Source organism: Neolamprologus brichardi, chromosome 22 (genome assembly GCF_056152115.1).
Source record: "Neolamprologus brichardi isolate AB-2024 chromosome 22, ASM5615211v1, whole genome shotgun sequence".
Taxonomy (NCBI): domain Eukaryota; kingdom Metazoa; phylum Chordata; class Actinopteri; order Cichliformes; family Cichlidae; genus Neolamprologus; species Neolamprologus brichardi.
In genome coordinates this window covers 16,167,009-16,190,897 of record NC_142124.1, presented here as the reverse complement: position 1 = coordinate 16,190,897, position 23,889 = coordinate 16,167,009, and the positions used below count along the sequence as shown (strand labels likewise).

Genomic DNA, 23,889 nt, shown 5'->3' with positions numbered 1-23,889 from the left:
TGTTGCGGATTTTTAATTTGTTGTGGATTTTTAATTTGTTGTGGATTTTTAATTTGTTGCGGTTTTTTAATTTGTTGTGGATTTTTAATTTGTTGCGGTTTTTTAATTTGTTGTGGATTTTTAATTTGTTGCGGTTTTTTAATTTGTTGTGGATTTTTAATTTGTTGTGGATTTTTAATTTGTTGCGGTTTTTTAATTTGTTGCGGTTTTTTAATTTGTTGCGGTTTTTTAATTTGTTGTGGATTTTTAATTTGTTGCGGTTTTTTAATTTGTTGCGCTTTGCACTTCCCAGCCACCGTAAATGGTGCTAGAGCGAGTAGGAGAGAGCCGAGCTGGAACAAACCATTTTGGGAGGGGGGAGGGGTTATCTATACTTTTGTTGTTAAAATGTTCCATCTCAATTAAGTACTGTATGCTTTTTATACTTTTAGTAGTGTGTCCCACAAACGGCAAATATTTTCAAAAAAAGTAAGACATCTTTGGGGGTGCTTTGATTCATTTTGGGGGTGCTGAAGCACCTCCAAAACTGGGCTAAAATCGCCCCTGCTGCAATTCATCCAGACCCTAACGTGCTGGTACCCTGCACAGCAAGTAAAGGTAAACAGATCCCAAATAAAAGACTAAAGCAGAGGACATCAGGTAACCAGTTATCCCAGAATGCATTCTTAATTAAATCACAATGGTGGCAGAAAGTACTACAAACTATATGTGATTTTTTTTGTGTTTCTGTGTTACCAAATATACTTTCAAGATTTGTTTTTAGGTGACAATGTAGTGGTGTGACCTTTAAACATCTCTTGGAATTGTCAAGCTAGCTATTTGCAAATGTGCTCTGATATTTATGGAGATGCAAAGTCATGCCGGCCTAACAGCCACCTTGCCTTGCCAACATTCGGCTGCCCAGGCGGTTGGAAGTAACAATACTCACTGAGAACAGCCTGGTCCGGGCACACTGTGTTCAAGACCCCATTCACTGTAAGGACTTCTGTTAAACTGAAAGCATATTCATGAAAACTGTTCACCAAGTCACAGCAACATCTTGGATAGCTTCTTAGCTGTTATGAAACTGCAATGAAACTCAAACATTTGGAACCTCTCTGAGAACAAAAGTTGAACTAAATATTTTATAAAAAATATCAGTGGCTCCACATTATAGTTTATACATTCACTGAACAAGCTAAAAGAAAATGCCTGGATCAATCCTGGGAGGAGAAATAAAATCCCCTTTGCATTACATTAATAAGTAACATAGTAACATAAAAGAACATAGTCGCTTTGATGATCCCTTGTGAATAAACTAGCAGCTGAAAGCTTAAATATTATTGGAATAAAATAAACTCTTATTAGCTTTAGCTAACTAGTGTACCGCGCTAACTGGAAAATGTTAGCATGCTAACATTCCACATTACATCCTCTAGATTACAAATAATATTAGTTCAAATGTAGACAACTCACCTAAACTTTAAAAGTTTTAATAAAAAAAAAGTTTTTAATTAAAAAAAATATATATATAATTTTTTTTTTTTTTTTACATTTTTTTCAAACTGAAAAACCAAATGGTTTAACAAGTTTGATAAAAAATACACCTACCCTAACATAGTACAGCTCTAGCTGCTGTCTTTGACTCCAGTTCTATTCATTGTGTTTAATGTTGAGCTGCTTTAAAATGCACAAAGAAAACACACTTGTATATGTAATTTATTAGTTTGGCAACCAGACTTTTCTATGTTTAGTCTAACAGTCTTTCCTTGTGTACTAGTGAGCATGCTAGCATTTAACTCACAGACTCCTAATCACAGTTTTGCCAAAAAATGATATCGCCATATCTTTATTAATTTTTCAACACAACCAAACACTTGAGTTTCCAACAACAACAGCATATTGCTTGTCTCCAGTGAGATTGTTTTTAGTCTTCAAATGTTATTCTCATTTAGGACTAGAAATCATATTTATTTTGACCTGTAAATACTACAACACGGCTGAAATGAAGGGATATGACATTTTAAAACTTAACGAGTACTGTTAAAGAGTACTAGTTAAAAGTCACTAAAATGTAGCACTTGAAATTCTTGGATAAATTGCTGAAGAAATTTAAAATCTCATTAAAGCATTAATAAATAACATCTAACAAAAAAAAAGGCCAGCATGCAAAGCTACTAAATTACTTGGGGTAAACTAAATCAAGCTGCAGCTAAATACAGTACATCAGGCATTTCACAAGTCTACTCCTGATGTGTTATTTGGCAACATAAAGTCTGTACAGAATGAGGATAAGCATACATATTCTTTTATACAAAACAAACATGCTGTAAAACTGGAGAATATGAATCTGTGGTCCATCATTTCACCCTAAACCAGTTCATAGGAACGTCCTTTCAACAAGACAATCAGGAAATGCAATTTGCTTCATAGTGTAACAGTGTGGGAGAGATATCACGTGTTTCCACGTTGACCTCAAAGCATCTGTACAGTTCCAGTGGACTGTCTCCAGTAATGCCAGTCAGCTTATCAACCAGTCACAGCGTCTCTTTTGATTTTTTTCCCCCCACAGTCTCTTGAGTCAGTTAACAAGCTGTCAAATCTCCGTCAGCATGATCTTGAAGGCGTCTGCGTAGCTCTCGATGCTGAGGATGAAGGTGTCTTCGTTGGAGTAGTGCTCGATGATGTTATCGTCCATGTTCACCAGGATCCTGCCGCAAAAACAGCAAAAGTTTGATTTCGTGTGGAAAAAGTTCAAGCTCCAAGTTAGTTTACTCTTCCTTTTGTTTGCCTCACTCACCCTTTCTTACTTTTCTTGTACACCTTGGCTATCCTCTCCGTGGGCACGCCATATTTCTCTGATATCTACCGATGAGAAAAAACCCCAGAAAAGCAGGAAAAATAAAAAAGCAGCTTATGAACAGGCACTCGGGCTGCAAACAAACTGTGCCTTTGACATTTGTTCCCACGTACAAACAGAGAGGCATCACTCACAGCATCCATCAGGCCTCTGAGCGTGGGAGACTTCAGCATCAGAGCGTCGAACACCTCGTCTGTCTCCTTTCTGACATACAGCAGCACTGCAGACAGGAAGGAGGAGAGCAGGCCACCTTTTAGTTTATATACATAATAATGTGCCTATGATTGGAGTGCACAGACGGAAGCACTTAGAGGTATTGTGTTTGCGCGTTTGTCAAACTAATCAGCAACCATTTATAAATCCTTTTACTACTTTTCATCTGATGTCAACAGTCCTTCGGGGCCACACAAACACATTTTGTTTTTGTGACATTTTACAGACTAAATAAGCGATCGGAAATTTGAAAAATGCAGTTTCATAACAGCCGGGAGGCTGCAAAAGGAGGTGGTGTGACTCAGTGAACCTTGCAAGGAATGAACTTTCAGTCTCACAGAAGAAGAAGAAGAAGAAGTGCTTGGAAGAAATGAAAACGTAAGCATCAGTGAAGCTCCAGAACAGCTGCTAAATGTACCTCTATCTGCTAACATACAGAAGATTACCCGGTGAGACAAATCATAGATGCTTCTGAGAACGGTTTCATGTTGCTTATCCAAATAATCAGTTAAATCAAAATGATCGAATTGTTATTAAGTGTAAATAGTGCTGCTCGTATTACGTATGATGGAAAATATCTGAATGGAAAAGGTTCTGGGCACGGTGTATCCCTTTCTCGGGCCTGATTTGTTATAAATTGCATCGTTAATCATTAGAAATGTCAAACTCTCTTGCGTATTTCCCTGCTCTCCTTCCTGGACTTTGTCATTTCTAGAAGGTCACTTAAAGAAGACAGAAGAGATGACGTCCAGGTGTAGGAGAAGGCGGCCGTGCTCGTACCTCTCTTGTGCGCCTCCTCTTTGATCTGCTTGTGAGGAGACGGGCACAGATCTTCATCTGACGACCTGAACATCCTCTTCACCACCACACTCCTGTAAACACAGAACAGCGTCAGGTCAAGCGCAAGCACGTTTTCTTTTTTCCATTGCGGTGATGTGCACTTCCCCTGCCTGAGGCGGCTATCTTCAACTGCTTTCATTTCCATGACTTATATTTGTATGAAAACAGGAGTTTCGTGTTGATGCGTACTCACCCTTCTCTCTCAATCTCCTCTGTGTTGAAGGTAAACACCTGAAAAGGAAGCGTTGGGTATTAGTGGCAGAAATTAATCTTATTGAAAATATAAATACATGCAGAAATAAATCTAAAAGTCTTTGGAATTTTCTATATTTATGCACATATACGATTTACATGGCTCCTAAAAAAACAGTTAAGCAAATGAGAGGAGAATATTTTGCTCGGTTGTTTTTGGAGAAACTTCTCGAGTAGTACAGATTTCTGTTGGGGTATGTATGTGAACCTTCTAAGATGACTTCACCCCGTGTTCGAGGTAACTCATCAGGTGTAATGCTCAGAGTATATTTAACTCCACAATGTTGATGGATTTCTGAATATAAACTGGAGGTCCATTTCTACTGGATTAGGAACTTTTAGGACTTGGATAGCAGGGCTTAGCTCAAGCCGTGTTTGGTTTGGGAGGAGAACCTCTGACCAAGGAACTCCTAAACCCTGCCAAAAGTCCTCTGTGAAGAAGGAAGACTTTTACAATGGCAGAGGTCGCTGGGGAAGTTAAGAAGCTGCCCAGTAGCAAGGCACCAGGTTTGGATGAGATTATAAAGGCAACAACTGGTGAACCATCTGGTTCTTATATAGCTTTTCTAAAGTCAAAGCACTTTACGCAACCTGCTCATTCACACAAGCCCTTCTTCTATCTAAGATTCACACAGATTTATATTCCGATGGATGCATTAGATTGAAGCAACCAGGGATCCAAACCACCAGCCTTCCAGTTAACAGGTGACCTGCTCTACCTCCTGAGTTACGGCCACCCCAAATGATTTTCATGAGCAGGGAAGCTGGGCTGAGCCTTAGGGATAGGGTGAGGCTCTTGAAGGAGCCTGGAGTAGAACTGTTGATCCTCCAGGTCAAAAAGAGTTTGTTGATATGCTTTGAGATTTTGGTTAGAATGCCTCTTGGGGGCCGTAACACTATTATACAGGGTGGTGTATCTTGCAGTAAATTTTAAAATCCATGCTGAATGAAAAGTTTTACATGCAAATGTGTAATGTGTCCCATTCCAGACACGCAGCATATTTCCATACAGTAGTCAAACTCGTCTCATGCAAGTATGTCTGGAGTCACGGCTGCTGTTCTGCTTCCCCAGCAAAGAGGACGTGTTTTGATCGTTACTGGTTAAATGGCTGAGGAATGAAAGCACTTTGAAATCGGATTATTCTTTTTGATACACCCTGTATATCTCGTCAACCCTGGGAATGCCCCAGGTTCCCCCAGGAAATACTGGGAAGTGTTGCTGGAGAAAAGGATGTCTCGAATACTGACTTCCAGAAAGCAGGTTAATTTTATTCTTCTTTGACTGTATAATTTATAATTATAATTTGCTTCTTATATTCATTGTTTCATCCTTCCGGGCACAGATCCAGCAAAATATGGAAGGATGTTGAATTCTTGCGTGTTTGGATTCAGTGTTTTCATTTCTCCAAACACAATGCTTCTTATTTATACCCTTAAACTTTATTTTGGGCTCCTCTGGCCAAGAGCAGATGGACAGCAGTATCGTTCTCTTGTAGCCTTCTTGTGCACACCTTTGTTTTTCAGTCTTGTGCTACAGCTGTTACACATCTGGAGTGATTTTTATGAACCCACTGAGTCTTTATTTGTGTCTGACTGTATATTGATGGAGTTAAAACTCCTCAGAGACGCTTCAGTAACCTTTTCCAGCCGTAGGAGCAACAAAAACCATTTTTCATAGGTCTTGTTTGCTCATGCCACGATACACTGCCTCCACAATATTAAAAAGATCAGACCTTGATCCTTGCTCGCTATATAAAAACATGGTATCACTTCACACCCGATTCTCATTTCACCTGCTAATCCTCAAGGTTCACATACTTTTACCACTCACAGATAATATTAATGACTGAACATTTTCATATATTTTCATCTCTTTTGTTTAATTCTGCCAAAGACAGACTCGAGGTAAGCTTCCTCTCAGCCTGTAGGCTCTGCAGGCACGCCATTATTTGTTCCTTTTATTCAGTTTTCTTAATAGGTCTTTGTTTATCCCATTGTGTTTCCTCTTTCATGTTGCAACCTACTGAGTTGGGGTTACATTTTTGCAAAAATACAAAGTTTGCTTTTTTTCTTTTTTTTTTTTTAAAAAAAAGAAAAAGAAGAAAAAGAGGAGGTGACCTACCTGTCCGGCTCTCTGCAGGTTTCCAAAGTGAACATCGGGGATGAAGAGCACGGGCTGGGCATCCAAGTCGGTCATGGTCTTGAAATAGGTGGTGTCGGACTTCTTGGTGGCACTTATCACCCCGACGCCTCCGTCTTTCCCTGGAGATAAGTCCAAATGAAAAAAGCAGAATATGAATAGCAACAATTATTACTTATGAAGGGGAGATATATTCACAGTGATTTGCAAACTTCAAACTGAACCCTGGAGCTATAATTTTCTCTGATAATTTTTTCATTTTCATTCAAAACTAAATTATTTCTCACTCGGCTCGTACCTTTTGACTTCTTGCGTAACAGTTTTCTCTCCTCATCCCTTATTTTCCTCTCAGCTCCCTGGAAACAAAAAGAAAAGAGACATCAGTTTGTGTATACGAACAAGCCTCAGAAAAAAACACATCTGTGTGTGTGTGTGTGTGTGTGTGTAAGCTTCATTTTGTGCAGAGGATGCATAAGCTGACCACTAGAGGGAGGACTGATGTCATGATATAACTGCCTCACTGCAGCTACCTGTCTGAATATTTTACAGTGAGTGCGCCTCTTACTGGTAACTCCCAGCAGCTCAGAACACACAAGTAACTTCAGCTTAATGACTTCACGTCAATGCCACATGAACTGAGACAAAACCAGACAGCAGTTAAACTCACAGAAGCGTATTTCTGTTCAAGCTTCTGAATTTAGTTCACTGTTTGAGCTGTTATGTAATCTGTACAGAAAATGAAGGCACAAACTTCATTTATAGTCCTTTAAACTACAACTTCTTTAAGTCACACATTTTAGGCGCCTTTAATTATTAAATAAACAGCTCACAACAAAGATTAATGAGGTTTTTTTTTAAGTAAACAGGTCACAGTTCATGAAAAGAGTTTTTGAGGGTATTTATTGTCACCCTGAGCAACACAAGGCAAGTGCATTTTTATATCCATTGTATTCAAGAAAAGGCAGACACCTGATATCTCCATAACTGGGCAACTCACACCAAAACAATCTAGATGGACAAAATAGGCCAGAGGGTAAACATGCACATGTGCAATTGGAGTGGACTGTCCCTTTAAAATCTCTCCTGAGAAATGAATGAGTCAAGAAAATAAGAATAATCAAACTCACTAAACAAATATGGCGCATTTGGTTCTGGCTAAAGGACTCCACATATAAAGAAATACAGAAGAAGTGATCTATCACCTTGTCACAGAAGACCTTGATCTGTGAGTAGGCCCTGTGCAGCGGCCTGTTGCTCCGGTTGTTGTAGCTATAAGTGTCAATCTGGATCATCAGAGGAAGACCCTTCACCCCCTTCTGAGACGAGAAGTCTGTGCTCAGGCAGTTCACTGTGATGAAGATCTTCAGGGACACAGAACAAGGAAGGAGAGGTGGAAATGTTAAAATACTTTAACTCTGCAATTTAGGAATAAAAGTACACTCAGTCCTCACTTTTTTAGATACGCTGCTCTTTAACACAGATATCCAATCGGCCAATCACATTGCAGCAACTCAGTTCATTTATGCATGCAGACATGGTCAAGACAACCAGCATCAGACAGCTGTCAGACAGTATTTCAGAAACGGATTTACTGGGATTTTCCCACACAATCATCTCTAGGCTTCACAGGATGGCATCACGAGCTCGAATAACTATCTTTACAACCAAGGTATGCAGAAGAGCATCTCTGAATGGGCTACAGCAGCAGAAGACCACACTGGGTGACACTTCTGTCAGCTGACAACAGAAAATTTAGGCTGACCAAAATTGTACTCTGGAAGATTGGAAGAATGTCGCCCGGTCTGATGAGTCTCAACTTCTGCTGCAACTTTTAGATGGTGGAGTCAGAATTCGACATAAACACCATGAAACCATGGATCCATCTTGTCTTGCATCAATGATTTAGGCTGCTTGTAGGTGTAATGGTGTGGGGAAATTTTCTTGGCACACTTTGGGCCCCTTAGTACCAATTGAGTATCATTTAAACACAATGTACCCATCTTCTAATTGCTGCTTCCAGAAGTATAACACACAAAATCTCAGATCACCCCAATGAGTTCAGATGTACTCTGATGGCCTCCACAGCCATCACATCTCAATCCCACAGAGCACCTTTGGGATGTTGTGAAATGAGAGATTCACATCACGGACGTGCAGCCAGCAAACGTGCAGCAACTGTGTGATGCTAACATTTCAATATGAATCTAAATGTCTGAGGAATGTTTCCAGCACCTTGTTAGAGTCTGTCCATATTTAAATCCCAAAGCGAGCCAATATGTTTTAATTTTCAAACTCACATGTTCGGCATACATAGTTTTGTCAGCTCTGAAACACCTTTAGTTAGCCAGTGGGAGCCTTTCCCCCCCTTTTTTTTGACAGACACTTGGCTGTTAAGTGTCTAACAAACAAAATTCCTTTCCCCTGCGATGTGTTTTCTTCTCAGCAGATAAAAATCAAAAGTACAGAGATAACAGATCAGTGAGAAACTCTTTCTTTTTCATGTGGTGGTGTTCCCATCAGTTAGAAAAAAAAAACGCTGTTATGTTTCTGCTTTTCTTGTTCGTCAAGCCTCGGCACACATCGCCATCAATCTTTGGTCTGTGTTATAAATGTGCAGTACAACAAAAGCCAAGGAGGTTGGTCATTAACTTGAACCATAAAAACTCCATTAGCTACAGCAGCCAAGAGGAAAGCCTGTGGAGAAGAGGCAGGGTCAATGCTAAAGCGCCATTCTTCTATTATTCTCTGCTCTGCAGTACTTCTCTCACTTTTATTTTGTCTGATTTTTCTATTTAAACACCAAAGCTACAACCGTTAACTGCACCACCCGTTTATAAATGCATGGCAGAGCAAGGTGAGCCGCTAAAAAGAAAAGAAGAAAATTGATAAAGATCGAGTAACTGTTTCTCAACAGCACCCTGTTGGAAGACTACCAGCTTAAATCTTGAGATGACTCAGTTCTACTCATGTACTTTAGTGACATGTGGGAAGATTACTCGGCCTCATAAAATGAAAATAAAATATTACACGGGAACTTATGCTGTGCACTCTCTCTGGTTTCTACTTATGATGCAATCAACTTCATTAAAAGTTTAAAATAATAAATAAATATAATAAAAATAATCAACTACTTGTGCAAAAGGCTAATAAAAAAAATCTCCCATTTCTCTCAGAGTAGTTTGTTTGTCTTCCCGTACAATAATAACTTTTCTCTCTAGACAGATGGGCTCTTGTGTCTAAATATTATGTAGCATTGGTCCATTTTTATGCTCGGGCGGGTCAAATACTTCTGTTTTAACAAAGCTGTGTCTCTCTGATAGACACAAGGTGTTTTTAGGCTTCAGTGCCGTGACCCACGGGCATTAGAAAATAGTGAAACAGGTATGTTACACTCAACTCATTACAAGGTGGTGCTTGCAAACGTCCCTGGCTGTCACTGGGCAGGCATCATTTTTCAGTCTGCAGGGATAATGGTGTAAACAACCATATTGTAACCCAAACCACAACCTCTTCTTAAACCTAACCAAGGAGTTTTTGGTATCTGCACCTAACCTGTGACTAAAAGCAAAGGTTAAACTGAATGGAAACAAATAGAAATAAATCTCCCAAAACTGGGACAAAAACTGTGATTTCTTGGTGACAGAACTGTGACTTCTGAATGCAGCTCAACAAAAGAAGGCCAATAACTCTTAATATTTAATATTTTCCACTGCTGATGAGTCAAATCAACAATGTCAAAGGACATGCTGACATTATGCAGGGCACACTATTTAAACGTTGCATCTGCAAGCCACTGTGCAACCCACCATCACCCAAGCCCCTCTTTTTTCTGCTGTGTCTGATGTCGCAACTGTTGTTCTGGGTTTTGCAGCTGTTTTGATCTCTTTAGGCTTCACACAATAGAACAGTATAACAGTTGTAATCTTCCTTTGACTAAAGCAGCACCTGATATAAGTTTTTCTTCAAATAAAAAGCACTTAAAGCAGGAACCTCTGTTTCAGGCGTGCACACCATATCATTTGCGCTTTACTCTGAAAATAGTTCTATTGTGTTTAATTGAGGCTCAGCCTCTGGGTGTTGTATTCTTCTTTATTGCCTTACATCTTATTCATTTGACAAGCAGTGTTTTTCAACTTGCTATCAGGCATATCAGGCGTGTAAAAACATATCATGGAAGTGAAAAAGACTCTGTCTCTTTAAAGTCCTCCTGGTTTTCTTTTAGTTCTGACAGAGAAGAGCAAATACACTAAACTAGCAGGGCAGTACACCTGTTTCCGTGGTTCAACATGCATACGTTCAGGCTCAATAGTTGTGCAGATTCAGAGAGGCAAAAAGAGTGACAGAAGGAAAGAAAGACAGGAAAAGATGAACAGACAGAGCAAATATTTATCTAGAGAAGTGAGCTTGCATTTTCTCCAGCACTGTCTTTGTCCCCAGGCTGCTATTACAATGAAAGAGGCACACAACACGGAGTGATTCACATAGTCGCTGGTGCTCACACAGAAATGAGGGCAAAACAAACAACAGAGGGTGGGGACGGAGACTAGTGTGTGTGTTGGCCCTTGGGGGCACTCTGGAGTTCAAACACCGGCGGGGCTCCGTTTAAGGAGTGGCCACAAAGGAGGACAAACAGAGCAAAGCTACGCAACACTGCCCGGCAGTTTTATGACACGCAGTCAAAACCACTCCGATCACAGCGGCAGAAACCATTTGCCAACGTTTTAGGAATCAGTCGTCGATTTCAAAATGAGCGCAAGAGCGTTAGTGATGCCTACGGGTCGGGCAGGTGTTTGCATCACATTCGAAAGTGCTTTTGTTTGCCAACAACTGAATCAGCTCAAAAAACCTGTCCCACTGCTTTTTCTTATTTCCAACACGCCTCCAGCAAGAGTAAATACTATGGAGTAGTTTCTGGGAAAATTACAATGACATTTATTTCCTACACACACACACACATGCACACACACACACAGCCGTAATAAATTTGTACCTTGGCCTCTTCGTTCACATCCCAGGTGAAGGAGATGGCGTTGTAGGCGATTTCTTCAATGTTGCTGATCGTGTTGAAGCTCTCCTTGTAATCAGCTGTGGGGACACACAGGGACACGATTCATTTCAAGTATGAGTTCTTCAGCAAACAGTCATACCGCCCCTCAAACCGGTCAATAAAAGCAGGTAGCTATTGTTGTTTAAGATAAGCAATGAAATGACACGCTTCACTTTTGTGAGATAAAGCCTTATCAGCAAGAGCAAACAGAGTCTCGGGCTTCAAAGGCAGCAGGAGGAAACACAGAAGACTATTGGCCTCAGAGGACCACATTAAAAGCCAGTCAGATGAGTGCATCAGATTCATATTGTTGACCTGAGACTTACAAACAGGATGGACTTGCAGGGCTGTGGTATGCTGGCATAATGACTCATATGTGGCCTGGGATTTTATTTCAATGTAAAGAGTGAATCATGACTATCATTACTGTAAGAATGAATTTACATCTGTCTATTTTAGCAAAGAGATTTCACGCGTCCCTTCATTTTGAGCATTTAGACTGTAAAACTGTGGCGAGATTTGTGCTCATGTGGCCCATTTCCAAAGGTTTATATCGTTATTCGGAAGGAACGCCACAAATATGCAGATAATGAAGAAAGCATTGCCTGCCACGCAATTTTTTGCCACTAAGTAAAGTATAAAATGACTCCATCCATCATCTCCAAGAAATAGCCTTGGAATAAAAATCTTCGTGTGGGAGGATGAGATCCAATTGTGATCTAGGGCGAACTGTTCAGTTCAATGCCCCCCGCCCCCTTCTGTCAGTGACTGCTCATCTCCTCCCTCAACCTAACCACCGTTACAGCAATACTTCCTGCTTTCTGAACAGGTGCACAAAGCTGCAAGGCGAGCAGCAACATGCCTGTCTGCTAACAGCCCACTTTAAATAGGCCCATTCAAATGATCCATTCTGTGACGCTGCCCAGGGGCACGACGGATCCCACCTCATCCCCACTAACCCCCACGACTCGCTATTCACCTCAGATCACCGAATATCTTCGAGTTACAGGCTGCGCGCAGTCTGAGCTAGCTGTAGCTGCGGGGACGATGGCCCGTCCTCGATCGCTGGCCTGGTTTGTCAGCATGATCTTTAACGAATGTATACTTGTAGAAAGATGAGCGTGTCCGTCTGCAGATAATATCTCTCGTCTCTCTGTTGATACATGATAACGATCTTTGTATCATATATGCACACCTATAAACAGAAACTCATTACACTAGCAAATGCCAAACAGGGTGTCAAAGAATTGCAGGCTGAAAAAGCTGCCACACTTCCTCCAAACAGACGCACACATGCGATTACATGAAACCAGCAGTAAAATACCTTTAATCTCCAAGTAATCATGTTAATGATGAGATGAATTCAAGTTCTTGCTTTGCAGTTATCTGAAGACTATTTATGTATTTGGATAATAAAATTACTCTTTCTATAAACTGTGACAGTTAATGCTTAACTGTGTTTTCCTATGTGTCTATGAAGGGACCAGGAAAGCAGACAGCTACATTTGGTGCACCTGGGCAAAGCAGTCCTGGATAACAGAAACTTGCAAACTGAAGTTTTATCTTCTAGGATTGACTGGGTGCCTTGTCACAGCAGTAGCACAGTGGCTCTAGATCCCTTTAGAAGTACAGTTCAGCATTTTGAGAAATGTTGTTATTAGATGCCTCATATCACTTTCAAATCCGTGGTCACAGTCAGGAAACAGGAGGCTCTGTTTATCATCAAGACTACTATACTTTCTGTCTGCCCTTAATACACAGTAAACCAAACAAACACGACTAAAAGTCAATAATGGATCTTCCACAGGGCTTTAGGAAAACATTTAATGCCAAGATACTGGATCCTGAGTTGGCCCATGTGAATCCTAGAAAGTGCTTTAAGTGCTCAACTCAGTTGCTGCCTCTGCAAGCTGCTTTGCAACCCATCCTCCATTCTAGCTCCTTGTCCTCATGCTATAACCAAGTTGCTGTGTATACCTTTATCTCGGAAATCAGATGTCACTCCTGACCTTTGTGGGTCCAGACTTTATTTTGCTCTTGAGCTCCATGTGTATTTGTGACACACTAAATAAGCAAGCCACAAATACATAGCAGTGGTTGCACAGATTTCTAGTTTTACAGTTTTACTAATGTTAACATGCATTTGGATTGTGAAGTTGGAGTTGCTGGGGTTTCTCCAACTTCCTGAGTTGGAAATCTGACTTGATGGGTGTTCCAGTTGAAAATTCTGATTTGGAAGTTGGGATTTCCCACTTCAAATTGAATCCTACTGTAGCTGCAACCTTCAAATCTTCTTTGTAAAGTAAAGTTTTTAACCCAAACTTTTCAGGAGGAAGCGTGCATGTCATTACGTAATAAAAAGCAAGGTGGATGTAAAGGAAAAAAGGGGAAAGGTTATTTATTCCACACATAACTACAACTACAAAACAAGCCTCCAGTTGAACTCTTGGTTATATGTTTATCTTGCTTTTATACCTTAAACAACTGTCAGAAAACTGTTGCTCCACATCGTGCTTACTTGCCTAACTTAATCTAGGCATGCTGGGCCGGCCCAACCACACAGACCAACAGACAGACAAACAGAACAGACTCACAAAACCAGGGAGAAAAAATGGAGCACAACATTTACAAAATCAGCTTAAAAAATCAAGAACAAACATTAAAAAGTTAAAGCTCATAACATATTATTTAAATGTGACTTAATATATTCAAGCTAAATATTGGCCTGAATTCTGACCAATATTTTCTTGACTAAAAACGAAAGAAGTCCAAAATGTTAACGGGTTTGGCATCCTCTGGATCGTCTCTCCCGGCAGATGTAAAGATGTGTGTGAATTGTAGGCTGATTGGGACTTGTCTCGGGTTGTATAAATATAAGAATTAAGATGAAGATCTAAACTGGGGAAGAATTACTTCCAACAGACCACGACCAGCTAAGGTAACAGTGTAGCTAGCATTCCTCTCCCTGTCCCGACAAGCTGCCTATGTCTGTGTGTGCTTCTCCCATCGAATTCTCCCACATACCTCTACAGCTCCGCTCTCCGAGCAGGCCCTAGCTTGTCAAAAGGCAAACCGCCTACTCGCTTCTCACACACACTCATTCAACAAGGCGTAGAAAAAGACGGTTCAAATTCAAATGCATCAACTGAAAATCGACGGCAGACAAAAGGTCAAAAGTGTGACGATTACGAGTCTTCAGATGAGAACGCGTTTACCCGTGGGAAACGCTGTGAGACGGAGTTTCACAACTTCAAGTTGAACCCTGCTTTGGATTATTGTTTTTCTCTCTTTTCACAATTTAGTATTCTGCTCAGTCTCTCAGGTAATGTGAAAGAGATTAGAGGATTTAAGTGGTGGGTCTGAGCCATACGTAGACATTAAGAGACTCAGGTGTGTGTGCGCGTGCGACGGCCCAGCCTCTTGTCTGATGGTGGGCAGCTGTACGGCCACAGACAGACATCTGGGTGGAGGCTTGTTTGCTCTCAGTTTAGCAATGCTGTGTTTATTGGTTAAGCACATTCCAGCATAAATGTGTCATCTTGTCCTTTGCTTTGTGTGTTTTCATTCACTCATCTGTTCAACATGGGAAGGAACATGAAGACAAAAAGATGGAGGGAGGCAGTGAAAGTCTCACCGATGTCCAGGACTCGCTGTTTGGCCGTGTGCTGCCGGGAGTGCCAGTACTTCCAGTATTTAAGCTGCTCGTCTCGGTTCTTATCCTCACTGAACACCACCATGATCACACTCTGAGGAGGGAGACGAGACAGAAAACAAAACGTGACTTATGAGTCAGGCAACACCAGTCCTATCTGACATTCATTTTTATATTACAGCTTGGCTTTTATTTGTAACTTTGGACTCAGATTATCTCCAGAGATTTGCATCAATATAACAACAAAAAGGGGATGATCACCTCAAAATTTACCCAAGTTTTAATAAACTCTGTCCGAGTGATTAGGGTTAACTGTTTCCTGCTTATCCTAGCCAAACTGCTCACATCATAATGGCCAAGCTATGAAAGAAAAATCACATTTTATGAAGTTAAAGGCACATATTTTGCCTTTTCACAACTTCATACTGGACTCTATCTTAATCTGAGAGTTTATCTGCACTCTCCATCTGCAGCCAGAGCCGGGCCTTGAGATGACTACATTAGCGATAATACTCTTATTGACACCACAAAGAGAAAATAGCAGAAAATCCACTTTAAAAGTGAACATTTGGAGGAGCTTGAAACCTTTTAGCTCAAGGGGATTACTCCTGCATATGGTGACCTCATTTGGGAGTTTGGAAATGTGTAATACGATCAGCAGCCAATCACATAAAATAAGGAAAAGAACAACAGATTCCCCTTAATTTCTTACCTTTGTTTTAGCTCTGTTTTTGATCTCCACATATTCTTCTGGGCAGTATCCAATTCATAACATCTGAGTTTATATTTTTTTATTTTAGCAATTTTACTTGCTACAGGTCATGATGCCGAAACAGAGATTAAAGACAGATGTGGACATGCTCACCCGGACTTTACTGATGGGGTGTCGGAGGCGCTTGTTGGCGCTGAGCTCGTTGAGCGTCACAGCGTAGAACTGGCCTTTGTTCAAGTAGGTCATCGGCCCTTCGCCCTGCTTCTGACGCAGCGAGCGCGTGGCGTCCAGCGTGTACTGGAAGCTGTCGCTGTACACACAAACACATCGAGAGCCCCGTGACTGGAAATGACAATCGCACCGAAAGGCTCTTCTGGTTACAAAATGGTCTGCATGTGAACATTTACGCCACAGACACTGTGATAGCAGGTGGGCTTGAGTCACTTACATTCCCTCCTGATGAAATAAGAAGTCACCTGTGGCTAGAGAGGAAGGCGAGTGGTACTTCTGTTGAAAAGGCACAAAAACACAGAAAAAGAGGAAATTATTCAATATAAAGGCACATTTTAGAGGAACTGCTCAAACAATGCTGCAGGTGGAAAGACGTGAAGGTCCTGGTCAGCTGGAGACACATCGGATGGCCAAATGTAGTGAGCCTTTAACCTCTGAGTGATTCATATTTGTACATTTATCAGTCTCTGTCCAGCATATACGGTTACAAATCATCAGCAGTCCTCTTGTGTTACATTTCCTGTTTTAGTGCCTGCTTTATTTCTCTTCCCGGCATGCCTTCTAGCACCTCATCATTCATGCAGCGGTGGTTTATAGGATTATAATAACAACACAGCAAAAAGAAGAAAAGAAGCAGACCTGATCCTGTCATTGCAATGCATTCTGGTCTACTGCGCAGCTTTGGACAGTTGCTATCTTCACTGATTATCTTGTAGATTTAGGCTTTTACTGGCATCAACAGCACATAAACTACAATGCCCAATAAGTTTAACTCCAACAGTGTGCTTTTTTTGTTCAGTGTTCCCTTAAAAAGAAGCCGATTCTATGTTTATCTTCATCAGTGTCTGTTCATGTCACACTCTTTCCATTCTCACCGCGTCTCGTTCCTCTTCGTACGGACTGTCAGGCGGGCTCTGCTCGTCGTCTTTGGCGTACGAGTTGTGACTGACCGTGGTCACCTCATACGGACTCTGTTCGTAGATCACCCGCGCCGAGTCTTCTCCTTCCACCCTGTAGTGAGCCCCCCCTCCTGGCATAAAGACGGGCGCGTATACCTCGGCCTTCACCACGGCAACAGCCGGAGAGCCTCCGTCCCCCGACCCCGTCGAGCCGCTGAACTGCTCGCGCTTGGTCTCCTGGTGCTCGGTGTTCAAGGACAGGTTGACGGGGACAGACTTGAGGACCTGAACGCGGTTGTCCACCATCTCCACCTCGCTTTGGCTGCTGGGGTTGTTTTGCAACATCGGCCTGAATAAAAACATGGAATTAATAGGATTACATGCATTTCCTTGTGAAACGCACAAACTATTAGATAGTAAAATTATTGGGTGAGCTACATCTGGAGGTAAATGTCTGCTGCTCTCTTTACGGCCTCAACAAAAAATAATAATAATAAAAAAAAAAATCATAACTAGCCCTAAAACTGATGTTCGTTTTAGTAAAAGAAAGGTTCCCTGTGGTGTCTTTTGTGACCTCTAGCAGCACTGTAGGTTTGAGTTTGATGTACGCTAAAGCAACAAATGGAACAAAACAGGTAAAACATATCACTATAAATAGATATCTGTATATGAATATGCAAAATCTGTCTGCAGGAGGCAAAAGCTTTGACACTTTAGGAAGCTTTTTGGTTTGTGAACAATCAGGTTTTGGTTGCATGCAGGTAAAAAGCCTGCATGGAGGGCATAAAAGGCTAAGCATTTGATGAACTGCGATCTCAAGACCATTGATTATTATCTGATGATGTTTAATGCAGGTTTTTGTAATTTATATGAATACACAGCAGTGATTTAGCTGATTCCCAGAAAAATCACATTGCGACTGTATTTTGTGCTTCTTTTCTGTTTTTTTTAACTTCAGGGGGTCGCTTTTTGGCTTAACTCTAATAAACATGGTTACAGAGGGTTAATGCAGGTCTTTAAAAAAAATCTTTTTCAAAAAAAGTCCCTTTTTCATATTTTAAGATGTAAAAATGTAAAAATGCGCAACTAAAATACAACACATGCAGGTTTATGTAGAAGAAGAAAACTCCAATGAGAAGCTGCTTTCACTTAAAGGTTAGCACTAATTGGCAAGTCAGCGTTGAAGAGCTGAAAAATAATAATAAAATAAATGTAATGATGCTTTCAGGCACAGTTTCTCTAAACACTCACGCAGCATGTTGTCTAAATGGAAATGAGGCGATGTTTCCCTTTTTACAGATCAGTAAGTAGATAACAGCAGTTTGCTCCCAGAGCCGGAGCGTATTATATCATCAAATCTTTTGTATTCTTCTTTTTTCCTCAGGGAGCGGGAGCCTTTCATTGGCTTCAGTCCAGTCTGGGCTTCTTTCTTTCAGTATCAGTGCTTGGAGTGAAACAAGACTCACTGATCTGTGATATTTTCACACGTTCATGCTCCTGGTGTTTGTCTCATATCACTGCGACCTTAGATTAGATGACTCGCTACTATTGTAACGTAAAGCAATTTTTGAAGAAATGGCTTTTCGTATTAAACAGTTTTCATAGAACATCTTTTTAACTGTCTACTTTTATCACACTGAGCGCCCTTGTTTGTTTCCACCTGCTGCTGGAAACGTCGACCACCATGGCGGGTGCATTTTCGTGGTGTTTCGAGCAAGGCGAGTGTTCACTGACCTCTTCTCCTGTTCCTCTGTAATTTCAGTGGCTTTGGAAAGTTGCAGAAGTCTCTTTTCTTTGGGCACCTACAGAGAAAAGGAGGACAGTCAAGTCACTCTCGGTCAAGCCTATAAGGGCGCTGTAGCTCCCAGTTTAGTGTCCCACATGTCACCTGTTTACGTCAGACCTCTGTGCTGTGTAATGTTTCAGTCGGTTCAGTTAAAACAGTTGTCATTGTGGTCTGATTTAACTTATTTGACAAATTTAAATAGAAAGGAAATATGTTAATTAATATGCTGCTCTATTTTAATTAAAAAAAAGATGTAATCATTTTCGCATATTTGAGTTTATGTCCTCTAAAGTAAAAAAAAAGAAAACTTTAAAGTGTGAGACACTGAAAAGCATACAGTCCCCTCGGACATTAGCATTGTTATTTTGTATTTATGCTTTAAAGTTGACCTGTCATGCTCATTTCTAGCTCTGTATTTCTATCTTTGGACTTTGCTCAAGTGTCTTTACATGACAGTTGAAATGATCTTTATTTAGCTTTTTTAAATTATTATTTCATCTCCTTTCAGCCAGCTTTCCTCTGATTGGCTGCCCCTCACAAACAAAAAGCTCTGATCAGCAGGTGAGTGCCTGAGATGACCATATTGGGGATATCTGATCTCAGTGACATCATAAACGTCAAGCAGTAGAAAAACTGTCTAAAACAGAGTGTTTAGAGCTTTTAGACAGGTCTTACTTGCACACACACCGAGTTCATTATCACTTTTGCTATGTTGAATGTTTCATTAATGGTACAGATGCATGAAAGAATCAAAGGCGAAGGACAATAGGTGCTCTTTATGAGGGTTTTGGGCACCTTGTAGTAGTCGTAGAGCAGACCCAGGGCGTTGGCACTGTCCTCGTCTCCATTGATGCTCATCATCGCCTTGGTGGCGGCTGTCAGCGGGTTCTCCAGGTACGACCGCCACGCCTCATCCTCGCTGGTGTACGCCCTCCTCTCGTTGGGGACCACCACTACCAGACGTTTGCTTGAGAAGCACAGGGATTTAAACACTGTTTTAAACATGTACAGTTTTTTTTTGGTAGGCGATCAAAAAAACATGACAACTGTTATTTTCAAGGCTGAACTGTGATGGATGAACTGATTAGCTAGAGCAGCGTTCACGCCTGTCTGTTTTTCTCTGTGTGTTTTCCTCTTTGCTCTTTAGGCTCACTTAAGATCAGATCAGAGACCAGTTAAATACATACAGTGTTGCCACAACATCTCTCTGAGCTCAGCCAATCACAGGAAAGGCTCTAAATGTGGCAACTTGCACAATGAAATGCTCCTGTCATGTCTGACAGTGGCCATTTTTCATTTGGCTTTTATGTTTGTGGCTTCAACACACTTCTAGACATTTACACAGGAAATATTAATGAGGATTTTTTTTCTTTCATAGATCTCTGTGTAAGTGTATGAAAGATCCGCTTTCTCTATTTGACATTCGTCCCTCCTGCGACCAGTGATGCAAACCTTTATACAGAAAATAAAGGGCTAACTGCAAAAGAGAAGCTCCACTGTGTCTTCCTTATACTGAATCACACAAAAAGGCACGATGGCATGCTTTCTTTACCCGGCTGCAAACAAATAATGCTCCTGCCTTTGGATCGAGCTTGTATTGTGAAAAAGGGTCGATGAGCGATGTTTAGGAGTTTTGGAGCTTTAATCTACTGGGTTGGAGTAAATGTTAACGCTGTGTGTCAAAATAGAGGCAGACACCTGCTGCTTCCACTTATGCGGGAGACAGCAGCTCTGCAGGAAAACTGGAAAATCAACTATGGGCAGCCACACTTTGACAACCATATTTGTTGCAACATATACTTCTAATAGTGATAACGGATGAAATAATAATTGATTATCGTGTTAGGAATGATCTAGGTAAATGAAATAAGGTATAAGATTATTATGTTATAACAATATTAGACACAATTACAATTTAAATTACACAGAATTTGGAGAAAGCAGGACACCTGTAACATCTGGTCTGTATTATTAATATTATTATGACTGTTAAGGAAAAAATAACAATTTCAATTTTTAATTTTCAACAGCAAAATCCTTCTGACTCTATTAAAAATTTAGCGCTGCAGTCCAAAGGTTGATTTCTTTAAAAGAATTGTTAATAAATAAAGGAGTTTGTATATCCCGTTAGAAAACAACAGAAGAGGCCAGCAGGCTTTACAAACTGTTCACACGCAGATCCAACACGCTCTCTAGGCCTTAAATAGGAGGAGGGAAGGAAACGATGCAATGATATCCAAAAGCAGCACAAAAAGTATATTTTTTAGTTAAAGTGTTTAAAAATAACAGTCCTTGCACCCTGAAGGTTTTCCCATCAGTCAAAAATGGCGAATTCACCTCTAATGAAATCCACGGCGCCAAGCTTGTCAGCTTCTCCTCGAGGCCCTAGAACAGCTTCATATCTGTCATAAACAGTCCAAACGGAGCGAAACCGGTACGCGAGCCCCATTTTACACCCCCCTTATTATTATTTTTTTTTAAGTGTGTGTGTCCTAAACAAAGGTAATCCCGGGTTTAAAGCAGCTTCGTTTTAATAACAGACTCAAAAGAAAACACTTGAACAACTTTCTCCCCCCCGCATGTAGAAATCAGCAAAGATCCTCTCCTCTGGCTCGATCACTTACTTGTCTGTCTCCTGTGACATATTTAGCTTCCTCTACGATTCTTCCTTGTGAAACTGGACTTTCAAGTCGGAGCAGGTAATAGAGTGAGAGTGAGTTGCCAGAAGTTGGGCTACAGGTAAGTCGACTTTTTCTCGCCCCGCTTCTTTTCTCCCTGCCCCTCTCTCCCTCTCTCCTCTCTCTCTCCCTGTGTTTGTGTTTGGCTTGCCTCTCCTCCGCTCCTTCCACCTGGGCAGGTAAGGCAGCAGCCAATCCCTCTGCGTCTCCCTCGCTCACCTTAAACGTAGATTACGATGACAAACATCAGCGTGTCATACTTAGCGCATTGCGATATTTGCCTTGACTCTCTTTTAATGGCAGCCGGTCAACTTTGTGGCTCTGAATTCTTTCACAGTGGAACAATTGAGGCTGAGGGCGAGTCTGCCCGCTGATTGGCTGCTGTCGAGGGGAGAGGAGATCCGATTGGCTGCTGGGGGCAGGTAGGGGCCCACCTTACCTGCGAGCGAAGCAAAGACGCCGCAGTGACACAGAAAACGAAGACACACAGGAAACTGATTAGATTTACGGATTTTTACGGCTTCCGATTTGATTTGATTTGATTCTGTTATGATTGATTATGTTTGAAACAGGAGGACTCGAGGCGTGACTGCACAGCCTCGAACTGGCCACTCACTGCCTCAGGCTGTCTTTCATTCCCCCATCGGCTGATTTTACTTCTGACCCCTCAGATTTCAATAGTGACTCTTGTGTGTGTGTGTGTGTGTGTTCCAGGTAATCTCAGAGCAGAGCGAAGGCAGGGAGGAGCCCTGTCATTAGCTGACACAATGCCATTGTCCCCTTAATGAAGCTATTGTATAAGGAGATCCCAGTGTTTAGGAATACTCTGCCAGAGCAAACAGTGTGTGTGTGTGTGTGTGTGTGTCATACAATGACTGTGGAAGTGGTCAGGTGGGGTGCAAACAATCTGTAATTGATGAATATAAAACTTCATTTTTCTTTTTTTTTAATGAAGACGGTTGATGGACACAAGTGTCCATTCACAGAGCAGAGACACAGCAAATAAAACTATACTATATATACTCAGTATATAAACAATATGTCGACTTGTTTGGTCACAGAGAAACAAAAACAGGATGAGTGGTAGGAAATAAATTATTTGAGAACAATTCTGATATATGTTATTTTTGAAAGCTGAATAAATGGTAACATAGTTTAAGATTTTAAACAGATAAGGCTGTAAACAGATTTACAGCTTCTTCTTTTTTTAGGTTGTGACCCCCTGGACATGAGCTTTAATGTGTATTGCAATAATGAATTTAATACCATGAAGTCTAAGTAAAAGAGAATGATGACAGGTAATCTAACCCCATACTATAAGAATATCTCATTTCTATCTTTCTCCCAAGTCCTGAGTGTCAGAGAGTCAAACATATGAATCCAGCTGACATGCATCAAAAATGATTTCCTTTTATTTGCACCTCCCCCTCCCCCTCCCCCCCCCCCCCTTTCTTAGCTTTTCTTAGCTCTTAGGGAGTTACTAAGACTGTAACACATGTTCACAGTAGCCTCACCATAATTTGCTTTTACAACAAAAAAATGAGTATAATTTAATTTACATTGTTACATCTTTTTGTATGTTTTTAGTCGCAGGATTAAGAAGTGTTGCTTTATTTAAAATGTGCATATTTACCCACAAAAAACGCAGTCAAAATCTGTAAAAATACAGTTCAGTGCACCAGTTTGAAGCATTTTTAACCATGCTACTTTTTTACTGTTCATTTTCCTGTGTTTTTTTAACCTCTCATTGAGTTATACAATTTACCATTTTGGGAAATTTCCATAAAAATTGGCAATAAACTGAGTGTTGCTCATATATAAAGAAAATCCCAGCAGACCTGTGATTCTGTTTAATCAGCATTACTGATACAGCTTAAAGTATAAAACTCCTTTATTTTACTCAAAGAGAAGTTTAAAAGAAGGACCTGTATATCTATATGTTATTATAGGGTATTAGTGGTATTAGTATTTAAGTAAGCGTATAAAAAGTGAAATTCTTCTGCTGCCTTTGTTTTCTCCTTTGCATTTCAGGGGGAAACAAACCACGTTTCATCTCCTCCGAACCCGAGCAGTTGTTTAACTCTGCACCTGAGTTTTGTTGAAGCTTGAGAAACGGCTGGGGAGACGTTTCCAAACTGGTTTGATGGAAGTGTTTGCATGACAACATGCCAGCCTTTTGCTTATGAATGCTTTCGGGCGCTTTTATATGGAAATCCAAAAATTACGTTTCAGATTCAGTTAAACCGTCAGCAGTGTGTGTGCGTGCATGTGTGTTCCTGTTTGTGTGTCTGAGGATGCGTGTGTTTGCGTGCCCTGTTGGTGATTACTATCCTCCCTTGTCCAATTTGTTTTACAGAGCACCTGGGCCTTGGCTGAGCTCTCTCTGTGTACGTGTGTGTGTAAATGGGACTGCTAGATAAATACAGGTGGGGTCCCTTTCTTCTGACAACACACAGACTGAGTGAAAGAGCAACAGAGAGACAAAAGAAGGAAATAAAAATGTTCTATTCAGCTCTGTTGCCTACCTCCTTCCAGCTTTATTGCTGCATTTTAAGATGCATGTGATTAGAGAAGAAATAGATTAAACAACACCAGAGAGG

The 23,889-nt window shown here is 40.8% G+C and overlaps 1 protein-coding gene across 3 annotated transcripts; it reads right to left on the bottom strand.

Annotated features, from left to right (window-relative positions):
- Positions 1–1,682: 1,682 nt before the first annotated feature.
- grhl2b (grainyhead-like transcription factor 2b) lies at positions 1,683–21,590 on the bottom strand. Of its 3 annotated transcripts, none has more exons than XM_006787894.3 (16): positions 21,236–21,590; positions 19,407–19,578; positions 18,560–18,627; positions 16,802–17,174; positions 16,144–16,202; positions 15,849–16,005; positions 14,966–15,077; positions 11,275–11,369; positions 7,487–7,645; positions 6,583–6,640; positions 6,267–6,406; positions 4,086–4,123; positions 3,833–3,924; positions 2,974–3,059; positions 2,780–2,844; positions 1,683–2,690 (listed from the first exon to the last, which is right to left on the bottom strand). In XM_006787894.3, exons 1-16 carry the CDS (start codon positions 21,253–21,255, stop codon positions 2,576–2,578), a joined length of 1,809 nt encoding a protein of 602 aa, XP_006787957.1. In that variant the 5' UTR covers positions 21,256–21,590; the 3' UTR covers positions 1,683–2,575. The 3 variants fall into 3 exon arrangements, with proteins under 3 accessions (XP_006787957.1, XP_035762402.1, XP_035762403.1); XM_035906509.2 differs by having other exon boundaries at positions 16,144–16,199; XM_035906510.2 differs by lacking the exon at positions 21,236–21,590 and adding an exon at positions 20,949–21,206.
- Positions 21,591–23,889: the final 2,299 nt, after the last annotated feature.

What these genes read in the sequence shown, in the direction of transcription:
- grhl2b (XM_006787894.3), bottom strand. Translation starts at nt 21,255, where the DNA reads ATGTCACAGGAGACAGACAA. An exon ending in TGCTCTACGACTACTACAAG is followed by an intron (nt 18,628 to 19,406) that starts GTGCCCAAAACC and finishes TTTTCTCTGTAG; the next exon opens with GTGCCCAAAGAAAAGAGACT. An exon ending in GAGGAGATTGAGAGAGAAGG is followed by an intron (nt 3,925 to 4,085) that starts GTGAGTACGCAT and finishes CTGTGTTTACAG; the next exon opens with GAGTGTGGTGGTGAAGAGGA.